The sequence below is a fragment of the Plutella xylostella genome, chromosome 8 (genome assembly GCF_932276165.1).
Source record: "Plutella xylostella chromosome 8, ilPluXylo3.1, whole genome shotgun sequence".
Classification (NCBI taxonomy): domain Eukaryota; kingdom Metazoa; phylum Arthropoda; class Insecta; order Lepidoptera; family Plutellidae; genus Plutella; species Plutella xylostella.
This window is the reverse complement of record NC_063988.1, coordinates 1,341,813-1,367,925: the sequence shown is the minus strand read 5'-3', so window position 1 is coordinate 1,367,925 and position 26,113 is coordinate 1,341,813. Positions and strand designations below refer to the sequence as shown.

Below are 26,113 nucleotides of genomic sequence, written 5' to 3'. Positions count from 1 at the left end.
CACGGTGACAAAACCTAGTATTTTGTGCGGTTTGTGCCTTGCCTCCCGCTACATACGTTGCGTGAAATGTAATTAATTGTTTTTTCTTACTGATTGAATACCTAACTTAGAATATCTAAAGTACTATTCAACAAGTAGATCACAGGTGTGAAACAAACAAGCCGTGTAAATGTTTACTTACACTTTATTCTACAAATTAAACAGTCATTTCTTTCAATAAAAAAAATAAATACGAAAAAAGAAATGCCAAAACGCGTCGCCGCCGAGAAAACACGGCGCGAGCGCGGACGCTTAACACTACAGAGTTAAGAAGAAATCACAACGTTCTTTTAAATTTTTTAATCGTTATTTATTATTTCTATACAAATAGAACTGTACAGATAATTTTTTAAATTATTATTTACCACTTTTTCATCAGCTCTCACGATAGACTTTTTACAAAAGTGAAAACTATCAACATATCGCACGGCCGCTGGCGCCGCCGCCGCCGCCGCTTCACACAATAATATACTCTTTCACCTCACGACAACTCTTCGAAAATGCTGGATCACATACAAATAATTTATCACAAATAAATAAGTACAAATTAACCTAACAATTATTCCCGATATATTACAAGTGTGGCAGTGAATTACATACATGCTCTTACATAATTTATCACTTTTGGTTAAATTTAAATGCACTAATTAAAATTAAATGTACATAACATCACAATACTTTTGAAAGGAAATTTCTCGTTAGCAACTAATCGCTAAGGTGAAAAAGTGTATTATTATCCTAACGTTAAATCACACTGGAATCTGCGACATGCGTGTGAGCATCACCAGTGCCGGCCGGCGGGCGCGGGGGTGCCTCGGGGGACACTTACGCTTAGTTCAGACTACGACTAGCATTGCTCTGGGTGTAACATTATAGGAATGGAAGGGGACTGGTGGAATGGGGCAAACTGGACGTCCCAATGGGACTAAAAAAGTGGTCCTCTTGAGTGCCCACTTATGCCCATTCGCGGCGCGCGGGCGGCAGTCAAAAGAACGTGCCGCCCCCGCCCCGCGCCCCGCCCGCCCGACAACAGACAATATCACATTCGCATTTTTTTAAAATACTCCTGCCAACATTGGAACAAAAATAGGTCACTAAAACTATTTCATCACATGATCTCTTACAAACATGCAAGTCTGCCTGTACACTTCACATTCAACTGCCTGACGAAGAGACGTGGTAATTTACAACAGTATGGCGCTAAGAGATTCCGATCCGTATGAGAAATTTACTGCATTTATGACATCGATAACGCTATTATTAACAAAGGCAAGGCATTTCCGTAGTTGTCTGGCGGGTCTTGCCGGCACCGCGGTGACCGCAGGCGCCCGCCATCGACACAATCTTTAATCGTTCTTCTGGAATCCAACTCCGATTCACTTGCATCATACCATCCGCAATGTAACAATTCTATGGAAACTGAGGCATTATGTTCCTATATTGGTGTTTTATAAAAATAAATCACTATATGTAGGGTTTATTGCATGTCGACGGCCGCCGGGCGTGTGGCGTGAGACGAGACTTTATAAAATAGCTTAAATTAGGTACGAGTTTTTGTGGGGCGTATGTCTATGAATTTCGAGATAACACTAGTTGGAAGGCGCCTCGCCACACGCCCGGGGCCTGTGACTCCGCCGCCGTCCGCGCCACCACACATACACTATTTGTGAAGGAAAGGCAAGTCAATCCCGTCTCTCTATAATAAACATTACGTAATACTTTAACAAGGGGCGCGGGCGGCGGCGGGTTCAGACTGCACGCGAAATCGTGCCTAAAACTACGAGCCATCGTTGGGAACGTCCTTCACTGCGAACTGAGCATTGATTCCACGTGATAGAGTCGTCATTCGTGTGAGCGGTGCACGGCGGGGCCGGCGGCGGCGGGCGACTCCTCTTCAGTTCAAGTCTCGGTCTTCTAAGTACTTGTATTCGAACGTGAAGCCCTCCTTCTTCCGCTGGCCCCACTTCTCGTAGTCGAAGTAGATATACGTGCCCTGGAACACCAAACACAATCTGTCAACTTCTACATAATGGTTATAGGTTTAGAAAGTTTGCCAGTGGGAACATGCTAGTAAATTCCAAGCTGGCTGAAACCAAAAACGGAAGACATAATTATGATATGAGTAAAGGAATCGACAGCATATTATTGTACGCAGCATTAATAGCTGACAACAAGATTGATGATGATAAAATATTTAAAAGTCGCATTCTAATACGTTGAAATATATCGCGAGCAAGAGACAGTCGCCAGCAAAGCAGAAGACAATTAGTAAGCACATATAGGAAATTAAATGTTAGACACGTCACAGAAAAAATATAGAACCACAAAACCAAATGCTACAACATCAGAAACACATAATTTACAAAGCATAGTGCAAGGCGTGTAAGGAAATCCAGTTTCTCCATTATAAATAGATAATGCGAAGGATGCGTGAAGTAGAATTCGATGAAGTACATCCACTTGTTAGCTAGGACACAAAAGCACATTCAACATAATAGTGATATCGTTACTGTGATGCCGTAATATGTGACATAATTTGTTCTGTAAGGCATTAGACAACACACATAAACGGCCGGCATTATTCGGCAAAGCCATATATTATTCAACACACAGCTTTGCCGAATATTAGTAGCAAGTAAGCAGCCCTAAATGTTTCTTCAACAGATGTTTAACACTGTCTACTGCCTAAATCTATCTAAACCCATCCTAAACACCCGTGAATCATTGTTTTGAGGTGACACAGTCCCCAGCTCCTTACCTGCTCATACTCCTCGTTGATGACCTTGGGCTCCTCGTGGCGCTGGAACCACATCATGTACTTGGTGTGGAAGCGCCAGCTCTGCTTCTTGAGCGCCTTGGCCGCCAGGTACTGCGCCTTGGTGCCCTCCATGTAGTAGAACACGAAGAATAACGTCTCCGTCGAGAGCCGCTGGAAGAACTCCACGCTGTCCGAGTGCGGTAGTAGCACCTGGGGTGAGAATGGAAGGTTTAGTTTGGAACTAGAGAATGTTAGGGTTTAGTTGGTGGTTCATGATTTTATTTAACATCTGATGAAGAAGCGATCTACTTATCGAGTCGGTGTTATAAACAAGAGCTAAATTATGCACCCCAAGAACCTATATGAGACGAGCTTGAGTTATTGAGTGGAGATTAAGGATATGCAAATATAGTAGGACGCTCTCCAGGCCTCTGGACCAACAATATTACAGAGTGGTGGTTGGATGTGGAAGCCCGAGGACAGTTTTTTCAACAGTGTAGGTAGTAAGACTGTGCGTGTATAGTCAAAGTACATTTTATTGTTTAAAAAGATATACTTGCTACAGCTACTACCTTCTTACACAAATATTTGTTCTATTCTATTGGTGAAAAGTAGGTACCTGGTTGTAGTAGAGCGGCGCCTGGCAGATGTTCCGGGGCAGGTAGGGCCGCGTGCGCTCCGAGTCGGACGGGTGCGGCATGTGGTAGAACGCGGACTCCATCTGGTGGAATTGTAGCTGGTGTTCCTGCAATATACGGTGTTTTTATTAGGACTCACGCCTACGTTTCTCTGAATGATCGCATCGGGAATTCTTCAGATAACTGAGGTAGCCGACATAGGTTTTAAAATCTGCACTGACTGAAGTAAAGCCGGTAATATTCGGCCGGTAAGCCGGTCGAAGAATCGATAATATTATTGGGACAGGCGATCATTTCAGCCGGTTACCTGGATCGATGACCTTAATGGATGGGTAATGATTGCCAGGACTACAGTAGAGTATTATGAAGCTTCTTGGCGGAGGAAAATGTCCATCAGTGGCCGATTATGATAGCTAGCATATTATAGTTATAAATAGTGCAGTTTTGCTTACCGAGTTGAGTGGTAGGGGCCCGAGCGGCGCGACCCCCAGTAACGGTGGAATGTGTGCTTCCGCTAGAGGACCGGCCCGTCGCCCGCTCTGAAACACCAACAATAAACGTCAAGTAAATACAACATCACACTAATAATTATAATGTAGACGAATTTTGGTATATAGACAGAGTTTAGGAAAAGTAGTGTGGTCACAGTGTGGTAGTAGTAGTTGTTTTTTTTTTTCACGAATTTTCAAAAGACCTTACTCACATGTATCCAGCTGGCCAGCTAAGCCCCGGTAAGCAAAAATTATACCCTAGTGGGTGCCGAGCCACGGGCAAAGGCCTAGGCACCGACGGTGGTACGACCAATACAATTTTTTTCCGGAATGGCATCACGAGATCGACAAAGGACACGTGTGGAACAAGCGCGAAGCCTTTGCTCAGCAGTGGGGCACAGTAATCTACTACATACATAAAATATGTGTATAATACTATACAAACCGGCGGCGGATGATCTAGCCCCGCCCTCTGCAGCGCCTCCTGCGCGATGCTCTTGAGCGAGGCGGCGGCCGGCGCCGGCGGCGACGCGCACGCGGGGAACACGTCGCTCGATATCGACACACTGCTGTAGAGTAGGAGGGGATATTATTAGTTAAGAATGCAAATAAATACAGTTTAAAAGGTGTCTAAAATGTACAGTGTATTGTATACAGTGTATAAGTTAAGCTAAGTACCCCGCAAGAGTGTATACTATACACTCTTGCGGGGTACTTAGCATTCAGTTTTCTCAAGAGGTATGTAGGTAGGTAGGTAGCGAGATAGGGGGTAAAGCGAAACAGTATTTCGGATATATCCAGTTCCCAAATGGAGACCACGAACACGCAAACAAATCGGCCGCCCTCTAGCTTGACTATCGGACGATCTAGGACAGGTAGCCAATAGTGGTCAGCCAAAGGGCTTGCTCGTTTACGAGTCTATATTATGGACACACGACTACGGCATTTTTGTGAACCATTATATACCAAGTTGGAATTTCATCAGTGCTGTTTGGAGCGATTTCAGAGTTAACCCCAATACAGAAGTTGCCCAGTATATGGGGTACATGACCTGTCGACGGGGATCACACTCATAACCTCCGTCATGTATATTTGTCGGTGTACTCACGTGTTATTGTGCGTGGCGTGATGGTCATCATCATCACCCGTCGATGGTAAACACACTGATAAATTCTACTCTGTATAGTTGTGGATGTACTCACGTGTTATTGTGCGTGGCGTGGTGGTCCGTGTTGTTGAGTAGCCGCGTCTGCGGGCCGTTGAGCGCGGGCTCGCTCGGCGCCTCCGCCGCCGGCAACGCGGACACGCTTAGGCTCTTTAGTGGCTGCGAATGGAAAACAACATATGATAAAATTTATAAGAATAAAAGTAGTCAATGCAACGTCAAAAATTGGGTTTTAGGGTCTAGTTTTTTTATGATACCAGGAAGTATGAAATCATAAAAAAGACCACAAAAAACTTGGCTCGACGTTATACGTCTCTGAAGCTTCCGCAAGGGTTAAAATTGTCAACGAACGGAGTTTCTCGGCGCCCCTGAAATACTATAAATTATTCTTCTGGTGATGAAAGGTAACCTTTTGAGATTAGTGTCAGTATCTGACTGCCCGGAATGGAGTCCCAGAAGGACGGATATAACGAACCGGTGATAGGTCACCCGAGGAGGCTCCTTCCATCATCATCATCATCACGACCCTTCACGTCCCCACTGCTGGGGCACGGGTCTCCTTCCAATGAAGGAAGGGTTAAGGCCTAGTCCACCACGCTGGCCAAGTGCGGGTTGGTGGACCCCAACACAAGCAAGCTTGTGCTGAGAGAGTTGCCGGGTAAGTGGCAACCTGACTGTCACATGTTTTCAAGCTGCCCGAAGGCCTCTGACTAGAAGCATCCAGAAAAAAACCACTTGAAATCGGTCGCCTATCCAATGGCTGACCGTGCCAGTTGTTGCTAAACCTCAGTGATCAGTTTCTTATTATTTTCCCGTTTCTAAGATGGAAGGGGAGGTAATAACAATGAGGTAGATGGTATACAGGGTGTACTCACAGGAGTGGGTAGCGGCGCGAGCGCGGGCGCGGGCGGCGCGGGCGCGGGCGCCGGCAGCGACACCGGCAGCGGGCCGTTCTCCACCACCTCTGCAACAATTATACATGCTACTGTTAGTATTAGGAGGAAGTTGGGTTTTTTTCAGTATTATACAGAATGTTGCAAAAATATAGGGAGCCGAAGGGGATCATTCTTAACAAGATTTAATCTAAGTACAACTTTCTTAAAATGAATTCATGGAAAAAATAATCTCACCACTTTACGGCTTACTATTTACACTTTTTGCAACACTCTGTAGATTTATAGATCGTTGACTGATAAAAATAATAATGATAAATTGATAACATAAAATTATATGTCATCAAACAAACCACAACGATAACTAGACATATTCAACTAATTTATAAGTGAACGTAAACTGGTACCAATTACCAATTATCATTCAAGCGTAAAATATATTATTAGGCAACAAAAAAGGAAAATACTCGTAAACTATCAATGCATCATTAATTATTAGGAATTAGCATATAACCAATTAACCAGTAACAGTGGTTTTTAATTGTGTTTTAATAATAATATTGTAGCTAAACAAAACAATGAACTATTCACACATCACGTCAACTATCCACGATTTCATACAAACAAATGAATGTAATAATGTGTGACAAGCGATTTGTGATAAAAATTAACATACCAATAGAAATGATGCATTACTATTGTAGTACCCACGTGTAGCGTGAGTCATAGACACGACATAGAGGCGCGTGTGTTTGTAAATAAAATGCTGTTTTACCTAACAGCTGATTTGTTTGTGCTATTTTTAGATGTAGTGTAAGTTTTATGACCGTAGTTTGTATATGATGATGTAAACAGTTACGGCTTGTCGTTTAGCGAGATTTATATTTACATTAGTAATAAAAAAGTCATTATTAATCATCTCATAAAATCATGAAATATTATAAGACAGCATACTTCGTATATGTACTGAATCTGATGTTATTTTCTGTCGTATACAGGAGCGTGCATAAAAACAAATAGCGTGACGAGTCGGATTATTTGGCAAGGAATATTGTTGGTGGCAAATTGTTGACATCCCACCTCAAACTACCTCAAAATATCACAAAACTTTCGTAACACTTACATTACACTACACAAGAAATAGCGAAAGCACACGTCACAACATACATGAAGCGAGCAAAAAAACACAATAACGAACGCATCCCCTTGAACTTAACATTAGAAGCAAAACCAGCAACAAAACGCTATCAAAACGCACAAACCACTTACTTTTCAGCGCAAACACACTTCATCAACACAAAATGCATGCATAAACCTCTGTTAACGTTTACCATCGTCCATGGTTAACCGTTATTGAAGTTAACACGCATGGTTAACGGGTATTCGGTATCGTTCAGTGGAGTATTGTGTGTCGACTGAGCTAGCTAGCTGGTCACCACTTGGCTTCAAGCCAGGCTGCTGGTGAGTACAAAGCCTGGCGGAGTGCCAGGGTTACTGTGCACAATACCGATTCATTCATACTGATGTGTCAGATATTTGTAAACAAGCAACGGCTGGCAACACGGGTGTAGCCAATTATTGGGGTAGGATGTGTAATACACGATTAGGATTATAAAATAAGTGTAATGCGTTTTCAGAATAGAAATTGTGTCAATCTCGTGCTTTTTGTAAAAATAAATTCGTACGTTTTTTGTTACTATTCTGGCGCATGTAAATGGGTTACTGTCACATCAGTGAATGGTTTGTTCAGTTACTTTCTCATTCTTTACATTTTGCTAAGTGTTTTTTTAAAATATTTGTGTTTATGAATACTTTTATAAATATGCGATGTGAAATGAACTACTAACAGATACCACTGTCCATTCTACTCTGCTGTGCGTTTACCAATTACCCCTTACCTGCTTTGACCATTCAACCAGTCAAAGATTCCATTAGCTTAGAACCTTACGGTGCCTATCCAGCGTCACATCACATGCTGTGATGATGTGAAAGAAATCAGTTTGCACCAGTTCTAAGAGAACCAATGAATATGATTGGTGCATATCAAACACATCCATAGGAACGCAGCATAGATCATCTCTGGTGGACAGGCACCCGAAAGCCGAGCGTCCACTGCGAGCTAAACAATTTTAGTTCGCATAGTTTTGAATGTTTTTCATATATAGTGCATAGTTTGCGGTGGACGCACATGTATGAAAAACTGTCTCAACTATGCGAACTAACTTAGTTTAGCTCGCAGTGGATGCTCGGCTTTATTCAATAGCATAAAGTAAACTCACGTATAGCCTCATCCCTTTCATATTGCGCAGAGTCATTTTGTGGTAGGACACACACACAACATAAAGTATAAACTCCATATAGGGTTATCCGTTTAACATTGTGCAAACTCATTTTGGACTTTAAAATCAAGGACATAAAGTGTAAACTCACGTATGGGGTCGGTCCGCTCGGGCGGCGCGGAGTGGTTGCGCGCGGCGGGTGGCGCGGGGCTGTGCGGCGGCGCCGAGCTCACCAGGATACAGTTGCTTATACTGTTAGGGATAGAGATCAAATTAGATTGACAGCTGGGGATAAACTGTGCGTAAGAGGGTTCGATGGTTCTGTTGTGTTCTCCAGAAAATCTATGACGAATTGGATCATAAATTTTCTTGCAAATAAGTGGAAATATGAAGATGTGAGTGGCCTTCAGATACACAGTTATGTCTGTATAATAGGGCACAAATCAATCAAGGACCCACCAATTTATGATTCAATCATCCTTCTATTCAACATGCCCATTGATGTAAATCCAAATCGTACCTACTTTAAAGGAAAGAAAGCCTATCTCTTTCTAGTATACGACAGTAAATTCCTTAGACACAGTAAAGAAAATAAACAAAATGTAATAGTTTACCTATTCGTGGACGCTGTGGAGTTATTGAGCAAGGAACTAACATTACTCGTGCTATTACTGACCGCCGCCGCCACCGGCCTCAGTGGTAGGGGTTTTACCGGCTGAGGACAAACAAACACATAGTTTAAATCACCATAATATAAAGTTTACCATTATAATAAAGCCAGTGAGAATAAAAAAATGATTATATTTACAGATTTTCAGGCAATGTCTGCTTTGATTTAGGGTCTCGATAATTTAGTAAAAGGTTGTTCCATGTATTTGTGATCAGCGGATAGAAAACATGGAGGATCAACTAAATTCATATTGGTTCGGTGGTATTTAGAGAACAGAAAAGTATAGCGAACCAATTTAATTATGTACTTTTTATTGTTTATGCGTTACAAATATCGGATAGAATAGGTTGAATTTTATTGCCATTTTTTGTATGTTTGATAAAATGAAGGAAGTTTTTTTTATCTTTCAGTTCATAGAAGAGCTATTAATAATGTGGTATAGTTTTTTATAATACTGCTGAACACATTTAAACGGCAATTATAAATAATTAATGACAATGGATCATTATAGGGAAAACGCTACCTACATCTTAGAGGACAAGTTTCTATTAAAATGTCAACACATTTTATAAAATGAAGGAAGTTTTTTTTATCTTTCAGTTCATAGAAGAGCTATTAATAATGTGGTATAGTTTTTTATAATACTGCTGAACACATTTAAACGGCAATTATAAATAATTAATGACAATGGATCATTATAGGGAAAACGCTACCTACATCTTAGAGGACAAGTTTCTATTAAAATGTCAACACATTTTATAATTACTACACCTACATAATATAAATATTAATCATGACCCTAACAAATGTATTTCCCATCACGCATCACGTAGGTGAGAAGTGCCCAAAATGTCCCTTGAAAATCTTTTTGTGATCAGAGAAAATATATTTTTTCTATTTTCCTCTTATTAGTACGCACAGTTTTCCCTCGGTTGTACCCCTTGGGTATTAATGTACGATTTATATATAAATTAAATAGTGGTTCTTGCATAGGTATTGAACCTACACCGGCGGCATAAGGGCCAGTATTTCTGTCTACTAGACTATATTAATGTAATGGTATACTCACTTTGCCTACTATTAGGTCTTCTTTCTTTTTCTTTTCAATGTCTATGGAGTCGGTGGAGTGATTGTGGACCTCTAGCGTGATGGGTGACGTCACAGGACTCGTCCCTGGAAATTTACAAAAATATACATTGTTTTAATATATAATTATTGGATTAAGCAACTAGGCAGGTTGCCGATGCCGGTAGTGTGTTAGTAGGTAGGTAGGTTCTAGCAACATTAAGAGGGTTCTAAAGTTCATAATTTGCCTCTAAATACTAAATAGCCTCAATAATTTATTGATTTTCGTGTGGGTAAAGTTTTGCGAAGTTCAAGAGCAAACCTCGAAGGGGGAAGCCATCCTGAGAAGTTAGTAGGAAGTTAATGTTCGACCAGGAGTGAAATCTAATCATATCGACCTATACCTAGACCGTACCTATACCTATACATAGGGCATAGGAGTTCTGATAATATTTGGTAGGTAAGTAGGTATATAGGTTTTTTACTAATGCAGTGCAGGCAAACTTACCACCAGTGATGTGTGTAGGCTCAATACAGGTACAACCATAACCCGAGAAGTCAAAACAAAAAATATCTGTCCGGATTGCGGTTCGAACCTGGGACCCTCACTGCAGCACCCAATAGGGAATATGCAAGTGGTTCAAATAAAGGTCAAATATTATTTATAATAAACTTTGTTGTTTCATAACTACGACTCCATCATTATTTTTGATTATAATTTGTTTTTGAGCAAGTAAATGAAGTTGAAAAGTACAAAAAAACTTCGGTAAATTCTAACTTCCGAGAAACGTCACCCATTTTCTTAGGGCGGATGTGACGTCATAATTCTTTATATATCAATCTCAGAATAATAACTTCTTTGCGTTTGCGTATAGTTAAATAAATGTCAAGTGTAAACAAAGAAATGTTAATGTCACCGAGTATTTGTGATGCTCGTTGTGATCAGATACGATGGATCACATAAAAATTCTTCCAATACGAGTAGATCCTAGCCTCCTATAACCTCTCCACTTCTTGTTTGATATGCTTGTTTGTTTGCAAAGTTTAGGACTTTTTATATTTTTTGTTGGTAGTGTATGGGCTGCCACTAGTTGTTCTATTGTAATGAGGCGTAAACAGCCATTCGCTAGTCAACGAGCCACTCAAATATGCTCTATATTGCATTGTAAGTATTATGACATGAACATGACACAAGTTGCTCTTTCTACTTTTGGGTTATAATGGCAGTCGTTAGTATATTTCAAAAGTTGTTATTTTTTTCTAAATTAAGTTATGGAAGAATTCTCGTAATCAGAAGAACTGGACACATTAAATTTATTACGCAGTATGAACGAGTAAACTGTGGCCAGCTGCGGAAAAAGACAGCAAAGACTATTGAAAAGTCGAGAGCCGTGTGCGCAAATATTAGGGAATATGCATATATTTTTATACTCTTATTCGATAGTTTAGATAAGGGGGTTTAGACCTTTGAGATATGCACAATGGTTCCATTCAAGAGAGCCAGGTGCAGGTTCTTACACCCCCACAGATAATAGAATAGAATGACCCACTAACCCTAGTCTCTCTTACTGAGAACCAAAGTTACAGTAAGTACTTACATACAATACAAATATTACTTTATATTCATATTGCCATAATAGCGTAATATTGTGTACAAAGGTCCTCTGGTTTGCGCGCTCCCATTTCAAAAGAGCTACTAGCAGCTATTTACGAGCTCCAATACAAAACAGCCACTGGTCACACTTTATTACCATTACAAAACAGCCACTGATCACACTTTATACACTTCCTTTTTCGTTTGTTACCATGACAACATTGGTTTGTTGAAAATACAAAAGTACTCTGTGATTACTTGATTAGGTAAAAAATCTATGCCGACTGACGGGACTCATTATTCTGAGCCTTGAAATTAAACGATTATGACGTCACGACAGCCCGCCATCCTGACGGGAATTTCAAAGTGGTCGTGATGGTTGTAATTTTTTAACTTTCTTTAAAATACCTTAAATTACTTATTTTGGCGTTGAATTTTTTTTTACTATAATAAAGTGATGTAAAACTATCCAATAAAAGTATTAAAAAAAATTACGCATATTCCCTATTGTCTCACCTGACAGTATAGCAGTAGACCTCACCTGACAGTATGCTGGTGGGCGACCCCGGCGAGTCGTTGCTGTTATTGCTGTCAGTAGTCGCGGAGCCGGGCAGGCCGGTGCCGCTCAGCTCGATCTCGTCCAGCCCGCGGATGTCGTCGTAGATGTACTCGTTCTCCTCGAACCCTGGCTCTTGAGACGAATCTATGTAGTACTCCACATCGTCCTTAATCCTTCTTATCTGCAACATGAACGGGGCGAACTAATTTTACGGATATTTTTAAGGCTCTCTGCGGTTGGGCGCGATTGCAAACGTGGGGATGTGCTGGGAGTGGGTAGGGGTGGTGGGTGATGGGGAAATTATAAGTTTAAAACCTATGCTGAGTATGATTGGAATGATTAATTTAAGCTTGGGGCTGATAGGGCTATTTTATAGCGGGCTTGGTGTAAGATATATGTAGGTTATTAGGTAAGGTAAACATAAATTGAACTTTCAGGGCTTTAGTTTATTGGTTCCAAGAAGTTGAATATTGAAGTCTTATAGGGTAAGTAACAACTTTATGAGTAAGGTCATGGGTATCACCGATTCCTTGGTGTGGTTTTAGATTATGAAAACAAGTGGCACTTATGATTAAGTGTGCTTATCATCCGCCATCATACAACACCTGATCACATTGTAGTAAACATACCTCACTGTTTTGCCCATTCATTGCATACAGGTCTCTCCTAGTCTGAAATAGCACTTTAGTTTCTGGGCAACAATAGGGATAGACCTAAACCTACTTCTAAAACAAAAAAATAAAAATGATCCTATCATATACAGGGATGTTGCAAAATAGACAATGTTATGTGTTCAGCTGAGTGATTTATGGCATGAGAATGCTTCTACTACGAAGTTTATATTCTCTCTAATTTACTTACAGTCAGTATGGAATTTATTTTTTATTGAGTAATTCATTCATAAATAAGCAAAAAACCATTCAGTACATTTTAAAACCTGACTGTCTTGCTTTCTTTACAGCAACCTCAATTTTGCAACATCCCCAAGGGGCAGAAATGAGGGGAGGGGGAGTGGTGCATACAACATCTAAGCCGGGCCGGGACCCGTCTAACCTGCTCCACTTCTACGGACATGTTGTCGAGCATCCGCAGCAGCGTCTCCAGCTTCTTGATGTGGAAGCGGTGCTTCTCCAGCTTGGCCTTCAGCTCCTCCATGCGGTCCGCCTTCTCCTTGTCCAGACGCTTCTTCTTACCAACTAACAGTGACTCAATTTCTGACTCAAACTGATCCACCTGGAAGATGTCAAGTAAAATGTTTTTATCTATCTTTTTTTCTGATGGACGTCAGGTTTTAAAACTACTGTCCATTTGAAAAAGGCCTTTTTTTGGAGAAGAACGGAGGGAAGAAACTCATAATGCGTTCGTTTTGTTATTGCTTGGGTTTTGGGTTTTATGTGAAACTTTGGTGTGGAGGTAATTAGTGCACAGGTTTCTGTCTTGTGAAGCAATGTGTTGCTAGGCTATGGGTTGTAGTGGCTTACAAAATATTAGATTTGGGTAAGATGACCATTATCATCTATGCTGTTATGATATAGTGTAAGATTTAGATATAAATATTTCACAAACATTATTTCTTAAAGAATTCTAGACCTACAATGAGATAACACAGATAAAAGATCGTAATAATTATGACATCCCACACCATCCTGCCCATAGTAATTAATTATGTCTTCACATTAAAATAACACGACTCTCACTGAGTAATACTGAACGCCATATCACATGAGCAACAAATGAGGTGCAATAACAATGGTGTGGTTTACTGATTAGATGAACTAGATTAGTGCTGTATTGAATAATAAAAGTTGCAGCTTGTTTTGGCTATTCTGGCATGGCAACAAGTCTTGGAGGAGGTACCTACTGGTACTAGCTCATGTCTGTTACTAGAGAAGGGTTAAATCTTTCATGTGGAAGAAATTCCTCACTGAACTGTATAAGATATCAGACAATGGGGGGCACGAAAGGAGCATCCTCAAAGTGATTTATCAACTGTACCTTATGTAGACGACACCACCCTCGGAATAGGACCTAATCTGACTGGCGAATCCTTTGACCACAATTCTTATCCTTTTGTTTATCACAAAACATGCAAGGAAGGTTAGTCAATAATTGCTCCAAGGACACAATGCAACTTTGGACAGGGAGCCTGGCCAAAATCATATTATAATCTCTTTATTTTTCAAGTATTTATTGAGATAAACTAGCTCCATTATTAGCTGGGAAGATCTGGATGTTCTTGTTAGATAAAATAGCCATGATTGTATATTCTTTATTAACCAAGCCTGTGCACATTCATGGCAAGCAGATTGTTTAGTTTTAAATAACATATTTGGTGGTGAATTGAATACAAACCTATGCAAAGTTAAGCACCTTTTTTATAGTTATCATAATGAGCATTACTGGGCAGCTTGGACGTGCAACAAGTACAATTTACTTACATTAGCAGTATCTTTATGGTGTTTACCTGTAGATTAAGTGCATCAATGGATGACACAAGCCATGCTGAGATCTCGTCGCGTTCCTTCTGTGCCGGGTCTAGTTTTTGTGCCGCCCCAAGCCCTTCCTTTGAATATGCCTTTGTTTTTGTCTCTCTTTCAACCACTTTGAACCTTTCCATTTGCTGAAACAATCATATTATTATAATAATAGGAAGAAAAATTAAAGTTCTAAACTAAGTCCAGGCATATAAAGTAAGCCCAGGTCAGGTAGTGGACGATTACAAGCTAATGATTATAATGTAAACTCAAAGGTACATAGGTACCTATAAACAAATTAGTTTTTTAATAAATACCACACAAATAAATACTCTTATTACACAAGCATTTATCATAAGCATTTATCTAAGAAGTTCATAAAACTTTCAGAAGGATTGGAACACATAATGACTTATTTATAAGCAAGTTTTACAAATGACTATGATGTTCTTGAATGATAAATATGAATAATTTTGGTGTCAAATAGAATCATCATGAAAAATACATGGTGTGAGGTACAAAAAACAGTTTTTAAGTCTACAATTTTACACACCAACCCTTTTTAGTAGTAGTTTCATTCATAACTTGTTGATTGTAACAAAAAAACAATTATTCTTTTGTTAAAGTATTTTTTACAAATACCCCCATTTTATTTACATTGCACATAAATGTAAATATGCTACTTTGACTTTGAAAACTACATATTCTTCAAGTTTAATTCATAAAATCACCTTTACAAGTAATCATTTACAACTTTATAACAACAAACAAGATAATCTCCATGAGCCAATGTTGATGACCTTTTTATACATCAACACTATTGGACTCAATTCAATATGAAATACAGTGTTGGATAGCTCACTAGGGGCAACAAATCAAACTGAATACACTATCATGTGGCAAGAATCCAAGACTCACTCACCGTTTCTATTAGTTTCCTATATTCTAAAAGTGTACTCTTATCCTTAATCTCCCCGGAGGCGATCCATGACTTAATTTGATCTCGTAGCCTCTGGAGTTTCTTGATCTCTTTCTTGAGGTCCGCCTCATACTTCTCCTTCTGATTACTGTTCGTCGCATTGTGCACTTTCTGCCAGATGTCCTCAAAAGTCTCCACCCCTTCCGTTACTTTTTTTAAGCACCTGTCTATTTCACCTGCAATTATAACCAACACACATGAGTATCCAAGCTGAAAAACCAGTTTCCAAAACTACCTATTATTATGACAACAACACATGACTTGCCTCAGACACTTTTCAGGCAAATGATAAAATCTTTGCTGTACTTTCAGCTTTCGAAATTCTATTGCTATCGTAATCAGAGCACTCAAGAAAAAATACAATAGGACTTGAGAATGAATGCCATGAAACGTCAAGCCGTTATGGGTCGCTACCTCACAGGTTACAATAAAATATTAATGATTTATACTGAAGATTCTAACAATCTGCTGCGATTCATTATCGCCAGGATGGCATAGAAGTCGCCAAATTGACAATAATGCTCTAGAACACGTATTGGTTGGGGTCGAATCTATAACCTGATAACATTGCAAATTACCTTGTAATTTCCTTGTCGCAGCCATAGCTATTTACACATGTGGACGAACGTTTCGTACATATCCTAAACATACAAACTATTTACAATAAAATGCACAAAAATTATTGATAAACAGACAAACTACACATCTGAAGCTTTGTTCGATTCCAAGATGGCTACCGTACACCGCTCGAAACTGCACAAAAGTGACTGAAAGCATCCAGGTTGAACACCAGGGAATATTCAGCCTTGTGCCTGGAATGGTAATCAGCACGAAGTTTTCATAAATATTATAAATAAGTTGTCACTAATATAACAACAAACTTCAAATTTTCCATAAAAATGATTTTAGGTACGTCGCGTAGACCATCAAGTAGTGCGCAGACGCAAAAAAATAGAGTCAACCATAGACAAAAATAGTAACAATTTATTTAAATTTTAGGACTATAAATTAAAATTATTTCTAATTACATCATTTATTAGCAGTATTTTAATTAATTAACGTGATCTGGTTCTTAACTCCTAAATTTTCAATGAAAAACACTAAAATAAAACTTTTGTTTATACTGAGCATAGACATATAAAAAAAAAGTATATTAGTCTATGGATCTGATAAATATTTTTATTATGGCAACACCACAAAACAGCAAATAGTTTTCCTACTCGTCGCTAGATGGCGCTTTAACAAAGTTGTGGTGCCATCATCAACAGATGGCGCTTTTATTAAAATATAATAAAATATAGTGATGTACCAAAGTATCGACCACAGAGTACTTTGTATCGACTTTAATCGGACACACAAAAAAGAGGAGAAAAAATAATTAAAACTGACGTAGGTATATGAAATTTGCGAAGAGTTTTTATAAATTATAAATTTGTCGTAAAGGGTATCGAAATAGTTTAAGGTCATGTAAGTATATAAAGATAACTACCGATTGAAAATCTCTTTTAAATAGATTGATGTGAAAGTAAAGGTGTTCAATTTTCGTTTTCTACTATTTTTTGCCATGGTGTAAGTACCTACCTTGTGCCTATCTACAAGGGGTGCATGATAGGAGCCTTACTGCCAGTTTCTATAACTCTATCTATCCATAACTGGTAAGTAGGTAGTTACTTTCATACGATTTTGACATTAATCAAAAGTAACCATCTGTCAAAATCGTTATAAAAGTAACTACCTAATAACTATAAGTACCTACGTCTGGCGCACTGCTAATCCTTTCACCACGATAATAAACCCTAAACCTGTTTTGATTATCACCGACACGCCATGAATAAGTACCTATCTAATCTATTTTATTTTATTTGTTAAAAAAATAACATGTGGGGACATCTCACACACGGCCATCCGACCCCAAGCTTGGCAGAGCCTGCAATATGGGTATGGGTACGGACAGCTAATTTATCGACACACATACGTTAACTAACTACTTACATACATTCATTTCTTTAATTTTATTTTTTTCTTAATTTATTAATTAAACCAGAAACTTACTAATTAACACCCAAGAATCGACTACAAATATCTGTCCCGACCGGAAATCGAACCCGAGACCTTCAGCATATCAGTAAGGATCACTAATCACTACCTACACCATTTTGGTCGTCAGCTATGCATAAACATTTATGTTAAGTAGGTACCATGTTAATGTTTCTTTATTCACATAACTATACCCCTAAAACGACCCCTGCATTTTAAGATTCGAGTTTATGTTTATAGCATCGTAAACCTTTTTACTTTATGAAGTTTTTTAATGCTATTGTGTCTTTTATTTATTGAGAAAAGGACTTGGTCGCATAACCTTTCACCAAAGGGGTTGTCTCGCTGAAATTACTATTAGTGATAAAATACCGCCTTATGTACCGATATGAGAAACTAATGTATGTGATTGTGTCCTATTTTTGTATATTACAAATAAAGTATAATTTCATGATTAAATAAAATAAGATATTCTAATGAAACGATGACGCACAAAACGATGCTTATTTTAGATTGGACATGAAAAAGAAACAATGCGCTTATGCACCTTCCTACTGTAATGCAGACCCTAGACTAGGTGTAAAGTACCAACTAGATTGCTGATTAATCCTCTATCTCCACGAGGAGCCTTCACAGTTTTTCTCCAGACGTTCCTGTCCCGGGCTCTTTCGTTGGCTTTGTCCCGGGAGATTTCGACGGCATTGAGCTCGCTGAGGATGGATCTCCTCCAAGTTATACCTATATATTACCTAGATGCCATGAATCATGATAGAAGGAAAAGAGGCCAGGTACGAGGAAAGTGATTTCTGCCTGCCTCGGGAATGAGTAAGATGGATCCACTCACCCTGGTACATCCGGGCGGGGAACAGTTGTCGTTGCCGGTACTTCATGACCATCACCGTCGCCATCGCACGGCCTGAAGGTCACAGGTTCACCAGAGAAGAACTAACTTTGACTATCTGATAAACAAAGACTTGTGTCAAACTGGATATTTTGTGAAACTACCCTCAAGTTTATTTGCGTTCGGAAATTATGCTGTGTTAAAATAAGTAAGTATTAAAATGGATAAAGCAGTGCTTTACTTTTAAAAATATTTTTTTATACTTATTAACACGGGCTTATTTCAAAAATACCTTTTTGGTTACCATTGCCTATAATGTTTTATAGTAGGTCAACTTCAATGTAAGTAAGTACCTAGCAATGGCACTAGCATTTTCAATCGATACCAGCATCATATTTTTATTTGATTATTTTATTTTATCAAATGCTTTCAACGGTTATATCATATTATATCACTCACTACACATACACAGTTTACTTTCCACCAGTAGGAGATAAAATGAAACATATTCACGTACGTAATAGATAGGTGGGTGTGTAGCAGAAATTAAGAATATATGTATGTGATGTGACACAGCAATCCAGTAATATTTCGTTAGCTGTTAAAAACAGCAAGCCGAAACAGCAGTGGGCCAGCCATTACATTTATAGTCGACGAAATTATGATTAGGGAAACTATACTTAAGTAGGTATATAGTTCACAGCTTCTTAAGAAGCTGTGCCTCATCCGGCCATTACCTTTGTAAGTAGGTACCTACCTACGTCGTTCCAACGGGCCGGAGGGAGTCCCACGGAGTACGACAGTGTTTTCCAGTCGAGAACTACATATAAACTTAAGTAGGTACATAAAGTGATAAGATGACAACGTCTAGTATTACTGAACTCTTGTAAAATGCCTAGCTACGTAGTTTAGATACTTATATTATCATAGTTATGATTCTACTCTACCCGGCTTCCTGAATACCTACCTATCCCTAATATTGTAACAACAAACACTATTATTGTGGTAACTAATGGTGTTTAGCCACGCAATATAATTCGTGCGGTGTATAGTGTAGCCTCGCTTTGTTATGACGTTTATTATAGAAAATTATGGGCTTTTCGGGAATTTATGGACATTCTCATTTTTCCTAAGCATTTTTCTAACTAAGGTACTTACCTGGGTGGATTTCAACAAGTCCTAAAAAATCTTCATTTCCGTGGACTTTTTTATCTTTAGGTTTTTTATATTGAAAAAGCGCTTTTATGAAAGTTTTTGTTAATGTTAGTGTTCTTACTTAATGGCTATCAGATAAGTTAAAAACTTAACGAGATACAGATGATCAAAAATTTCATGCCACGGCGATGACACATGCGTTCACGGAAATGAAATAAGCGTCCACGGCAATGAAACTAACGTCCACGGCAATGAAAGAACTGTGCTATGGATATGAAAGAATCAATCCACTGCAAAAAAAAAAAACTGTGAGGGAAACGCAAACTTAGACAGATTATGTATGGTAGAAATATTTGGATAGATATTGAAACGAAAGAAAGAACGACAGTATGTATAAAATAAAAAAGAATGTAGTATGGAATTCTTTAAGTAGTATTATGAGGTTCGTATTGCAACTTATAAAAACGAAATGTTTAATTTCACACTAATATCGTTCACAACATATAATTAACCTTACCTAGTATAACATCTATATTTTCATAAAGTATAATATTATACATGTTGCCAGTGATGACCTACGGTGCCGAGACGTGGTCTTTAGGCCTCTTAAATAGGCTCGGAGTCACCCAGCGAGCTATGGAAAGGGCTATGCTCGGAGTATCTCTACGTGATCGAATCAGAAATGAAGAGATCCGTAGAAGAACCAAAGTAACCGACATGGCCTATCGAGTCAAATGGCAGAAATGGCAGTGGGCCGGACACATTGCTCGAAGGACTGATGGTCAGTGGAGCAGAAGAGTCCTCAAGTGGAGACCACGTACCGGCTGCGGGGAAGCACTGGATGCGGGCCGCCTCCGATCGGACAAGGTGGAAATCATTGGGGGAGGCCTATGTTCAGCTGTGGACGTCCTATGGCTGAGATGATGATGATAATGATGATGATAATATTATACAGTATACGAACTGTTAATTTTAAAATATATTATGATGTGACATGATCTGTGCTGAATTACAAATCACCGAACAAACCACCAAAAGCACGAAAACCTAAAGATAGGTGCAGTTAGGTGCACATGTTCGTCAACAGCGAAGTGGGGCGCAGCATGTGCACTTAACCGCTCCTCCTCGCTTTCCTTGTTATCGCACCTATCTTAAGGTTTTGGTGTTAGGGGTTTTGATGGTGTTGTGGATGTTGATGGATTTTACACAGATTACGTGATATGATAGAATATTTTATGAGCTCTATGCTAAATGAAAGTATATTTTAATTGATATAATAATATGAAATGTATTTTATCATCATCAGCCTATAATCATCCACTGCTGGACATATGTCTCTCCCAAGGAGCGCCACAACACTCGGTCCTCAGCCTTCCTAATCCAGCTACTACCGGCTACCTGCCTAAGTTTGCACATTTTGACAGCTATGTCGGTAACCTTAGTCCTGTGACGATAATAATACTTATTTTGTGATTGTTATTAATGATAAATTATACATTTAGTTTTTATACATCGCGATACGCGCCCGTTTTATCGAACTGCAAAAAAAGGTAATTTGACAAGTCCTGTAGGTAATTTCAGTGATCGGTATTATTAACTGTATTACAAAAGATGGTAAATATATTTTTATTTGCCTAATCGTACATACCATGGCGATGAAAACATATGTCACGGAAATGAATAACCTGGCCACGGAAATGAATAACCTGGCCACGGAAATGAATAACCAGGCCACGGCAATGAATACATATTATTTTACAAGACATGGCGATGAAATTTTTTTCATTGCCGTCACTTTTTTTTCATTGCCATAGCAAATTTTGGCCACGGAAACCACGGAAATGAAAGCATGGCGATGAAAATCAAGCCATTAAATATAAATAACAAAAAATGTATTTACTATTCGAAGAAACAAACACTTTATAAGATGAATATTTTCAAAATGCTTTCTTTTGAATGCTTACTCAAGAAGACAAACTTAATTTTATAGAAGTTATATCTATCCACGGCGATGAAAGAAAAAATGTCCAGTGACCAAAAACAAATATAATTTTCACTATAGCGCGAAAACGTTGACACCTGTGTACCTCTTTCCACGTCGAGTAGTTAGGCAACACTTGTAAAAAACGATTAGCGCACCGAGGGGGGGACCCAAGTTCATAGATAAAACAATATCCTTGATCATGTTTAGGTCACGGCGATGAAATGTAGTTCTGGGACACATGAATTTTCACTTACCGTTCGTTATATTCTTTATTTATTTGAATAAATGTATTTCGTAACAATACTTTAACTATTAATGTATCAAATGAAACTAAGTTTAAATCTAAACACTCAATATTTTTTCATCAGTGAAGAATAATACAAAACGAGATGACCTGGGGACAAACACGGCAATGAAAGATTTGGAGGTTTAATATTTTTTTGTAAAGTATCCATTAATCCTATTGATAAAATATTTAGTGCTTCATATAGATTACTATTCCACATAACCGGAAAAAAATATTAGAAAATTAGAACTTTGTTTTTTAGTACCGATTTCATTGATGCCACGCAAATTTTGGCCGCGGGAAATTCACCCACCTAAGTAGGACCGCGTTTTTACCTATGCAGTCCTCGATTCTCAACTGCGTGCCAAATAGTTTTTTTTTCAATTACGCTATAGGTAAGTATGACTATACTTATGATATAGGGACATCATGGCGTTGACTATTTTGCAATCTCAAATGCAAGTCTGCTCCCAAAATCAGTATTTTTAGACCATGGCTGATTTTTTCAGTGTGATGTGAAGATGGTGCCAGTCTAAACACGGCTGTTAGCACTTTACAGACAACGTGATGTGGACATTAGTCGCCCACTCCTACGATGTAATTTCAAAAATATGTAAGTTCAGGTAGTTAGTTCATTCATACTTACATACGTACATAATGTTGCTCTTAAATTAACTACAAGTTAAAAACATAACGTCAAGCTTAGTTCTAAATTTGTAGGATTTAGGTATGTAGGAAGTAGAAATTGGAATTGTGGTTGTATCGCCTAAAATAACATTAGACATCAGGAATTTACGGTTTACCAATGTAAGTATGTCACAGAATTTCAGTAGTCTATTGATGCGGGTAAACAGGTATAAAACATAGATAATTTACAGTTTCACACTATTAGGTAAGTACTTATCTAGTAACATTGTATGCCTCCACGTCACTCCTCACAATATAGCAATGTAGTCTTAAGTTATTTAACTGCTGCGTAATAGGTATAGATAGGTGGTATAAAAAGTTAGTAAAAATTCATAATGAAAATCAATCGACGAATATTAGAGTAGTATAGTATCTAGACTCTGGTCCGACACTCCCAGACCAGAGATATTTACTTGTCTAAGTCCCAGACCCATTCCAGCCAATATCTATACGTAGTGTATTGTTCTAGCCCAGTTCTATCCACTGCCTGGGCTTACAAAGTCCCTGAAAACTGTTAAATCGTTCAGAAATCAGTCCGACGCCGCCACCACGACAAGTACCTCCGTAATGAAGGTAACCTGACCCGCTCATCCATCACCCGAGGCAGCCGCTACGTCACGACACTCGCAACACCATGTCAATAGGAGGGCTACTTTAGCATAAACAAAAATGTAAGAACAAGACAAAGTACAAATAGACTCAAAGTTTGTAGGTATTTTTTCTACTTAAACACGTATATTTATATAAGTATAACAGTAAAATATACAATTTAATATATACATTTGCCAAACCGTGGGATGTGTTGGCACAAATTCCGTTGTTTACATTATTGCTTAATACTTATTTACATTAGGTAATGCAAGTACACAAATTAAACAAATATAGATAGGTACAGATCAATCACCCAACTTTTTTTACTTTTACTTTTACTTTACTTAGTAAGTATATGTTTACATGCTATATGTAAGTATATTATAAACCAATAATTAGTAGGTACTAATAGAAACAGAGTGGGTTAGCTTAGCAGCGCTACGCTCCGAAACCTCGTGTTTCGTAAGCTAGAGTGACCACCTAGGTACCTTACTTACTAGTGATTTCATGAGTATATTATTATGACAACAACGCAACGGCTAATTAGGCTGGACTACTGCTCGGCTAGAAGAAAATTAGATTATATTATCGCTATTATAAAACTTTTAATAAGTACCTTAATTAATATTTATTTATATTTGCAGTTTACAGTACTCTCAGGTCGAACCTAAACAATTAATTCCATTTCTACAATGTTATCGTAACGAAAGTATTATGTATGTATACATATTATTATTAAGTGTATTATTAGGTACTGTATCACTTCACGATGTGGCGTCCTATTTGTTGCAAAGTATTTCATGACTTACAGCCAGAAATACCAAATATTATTTATGTTACAAAAATCGTTTTATGTACAAAATGCACTAGGTATGTACAAATATACATCACCCCGCCTTCTAAACCGCCCGCCCTCGGGACCGCTACGGCTTTCAGTTTCAGCCTCTCTGACGTCACAGCCCGCTGTAACTTCAGTATCGGCGGTTCAGTGGAAACAGCGCGCAACAGCCATCGGTCGTGTCACTTGTGTCGTTCTGAAATTACCTTATCGTTCATCGGCCGACATAGACATCGCAATGAGATGTGTTTTAGAAAGTTCTTTTTTCTAAATAGCGCGCGTTTAATTTTAAAACTTTAAAATAGAATTTATGTTTAGAATGATGTTGGTGAAATTGTTTATTGATATGAATGTGTGAATGCGATTTAAAATAAATATACTTACTTAAGTATTTAGTTTATTTTGTGTCTATAAAGTGAACATTGACAATGTTTTCGTTTAAAAACTTTAGTCTTACAGTGTGCTTATTTTTACTGGGTAAGTAAAGTTTTCATAACTGTCCCTGTATGCCGTGTACCTAGTTTCATGCCGTATATTTAAATTAATTTATAAACAGTGCCCACTGACTAAACCTATTTTGAGTTTTTGACTAATTCTCAAAAGTGATGAGGGAAAGATGCATATTATGAAAAATAAATAACCAACGGGTTTGAGTAACAATAATTAATAAAAATAATTATTAATGATTAGCATAATATTATGACAGGAAGATATAATAATATTTAATAGATGAGTACTTATATTCCTGACAAGTAAATCCCTTATATTCCATTCATTGCTATTGTAAGAAGGTTTTTGTGTACATAACCTGATAATTAACAATTTGACATGAGACAAATAATTGCATTACGGAATCTAGGTACCTACCTACTCTAGTATACTAGGTATAGCTATTTGGTTAATATATATTGTGCATATATATACTTAGTTTATCTGTACTTTAGGTAGCACAATTTAGGTAAGTATTTTGGTGTAATAAATTAGGTATCCTATCGTAAAAAAAATCTTCTGTCTTAAAATTTTATAAGTAAGAAGTTTACAAATATAAAATGAAAGCTATGGAGCTTTCAGTTTATTTCATAAAATAATAATTCAGCACGTTTACTTCAACATAACTTACAAACTGATCATACTCCTTTTAAAAATCGATAAATTAAAATACGCTTAACTATACGATCAAAATAACAAACGCTATTTCAAAAATATAAATTTAGTTAAGATCTAGTCCTAAGATCCGTGCCACCCCTTTTCGGCGTGTACTAGTACTTTAGCAACACCTAGTACTCAACACCATTTTTTCATCATCTATACTGTCAGAAGCAATGAAAAAGTTCCACTCACAAAATGCCGACACCGAATGGCCCCATTTTTTTCAAATATTTAACGTAACAATTTAACAAAACGTACCTATTCAAGGTTTCAGTTCGTAAGTACTTAATATTTTGATGAGCTCTGAGCTGTTAAATACAGGGTGTTGCAAAATTGGTATACTAAGCCGAAACCTACATGTGCAGCATGTTATATCTAAGCCCGAAACTAAAATCAGAATTTGGAAATTCGCGAAAAAAATTTTTTTTTTCCATAGTAAAATTCACGTGACCAACGAAGTTTGTATGGAAAATGTTTTTTTTTTTCGCGAATTTTCAAATTCTGATTTCAGTTTCGGGCTTAGATATAACATGCTGCACATGTAGGTTTCGGCTTAGTATATCCTTTTTGCAACACCCTGTATATGTACTATAATTCTGTAGAGTGTAGGAGTAATGTGGTGCTATGTCTCTGGAACTTTTTCATTGCTCACGAGTGTATTTTCAGTCGTCTAATGATGACTGATGTGGCCCCGTGAAATGCTCCTAATAAATTACGAGAGATTAACACAAAGCGCCGACACACGACAGATAACAATTAACTACGCGATAACTTCAAAAAGAAGAATAGTTTTTGCGGAAATTATTTCAAGTCTTCTAAAAAACGTAATGTCAGCTTCATTAATAGTAGCTAACTTTTGTACCGTGTCATATCATAACTCAACCAAGGTTGGTTATGTAGGCCTTAGAAATCCCCGACATTCAATAGTAAAAGTCGCATAA

General features: G+C 38.1%; 1 protein-coding gene across 3 annotated transcripts; it reads right to left on the bottom strand.

The window, feature by feature from the left end:
* Positions 1–166: 166 nt before the first annotated feature.
* Positions 167–16,551, bottom strand: LOC105390992 (CCR4-NOT transcription complex subunit 3). 3 transcript variants are annotated; one of them, XM_038115082.2, is made up of 15 exons: positions 16,183–16,551; positions 15,548–15,780; positions 14,616–14,771; positions 13,205–13,384; positions 12,134–12,353; positions 10,003–10,106; positions 8,878–8,978; positions 8,415–8,515; positions 5,967–6,055; positions 5,129–5,250; positions 4,372–4,492; positions 3,888–3,974; positions 3,417–3,542; positions 2,798–3,007; positions 167–2,032 (listed from the first exon to the last, which is right to left on the bottom strand). In XM_038115082.2, the coding sequence occupies exons 1-15, from the start codon at positions 16,205–16,207 to the stop codon at positions 1,934–1,936; spliced, it is 1,974 nt and encodes a 657-aa protein (XP_037971010.2). In that variant the 5' UTR covers positions 16,208–16,551; the 3' UTR covers positions 167–1,933. The 3 variants fall into 3 exon arrangements, with proteins under 3 accessions (XP_037971010.2, XP_037971009.2, XP_011560700.2); XM_038115081.2 differs by having other exon boundaries at positions 4,372–4,495; positions 16,183–16,550; XM_011562398.3 differs by having other exon boundaries at positions 4,372–4,495; positions 12,134–12,332; positions 16,183–16,550.
* Between the last annotated feature and the right edge of the window lie 9,562 nt (positions 16,552–26,113).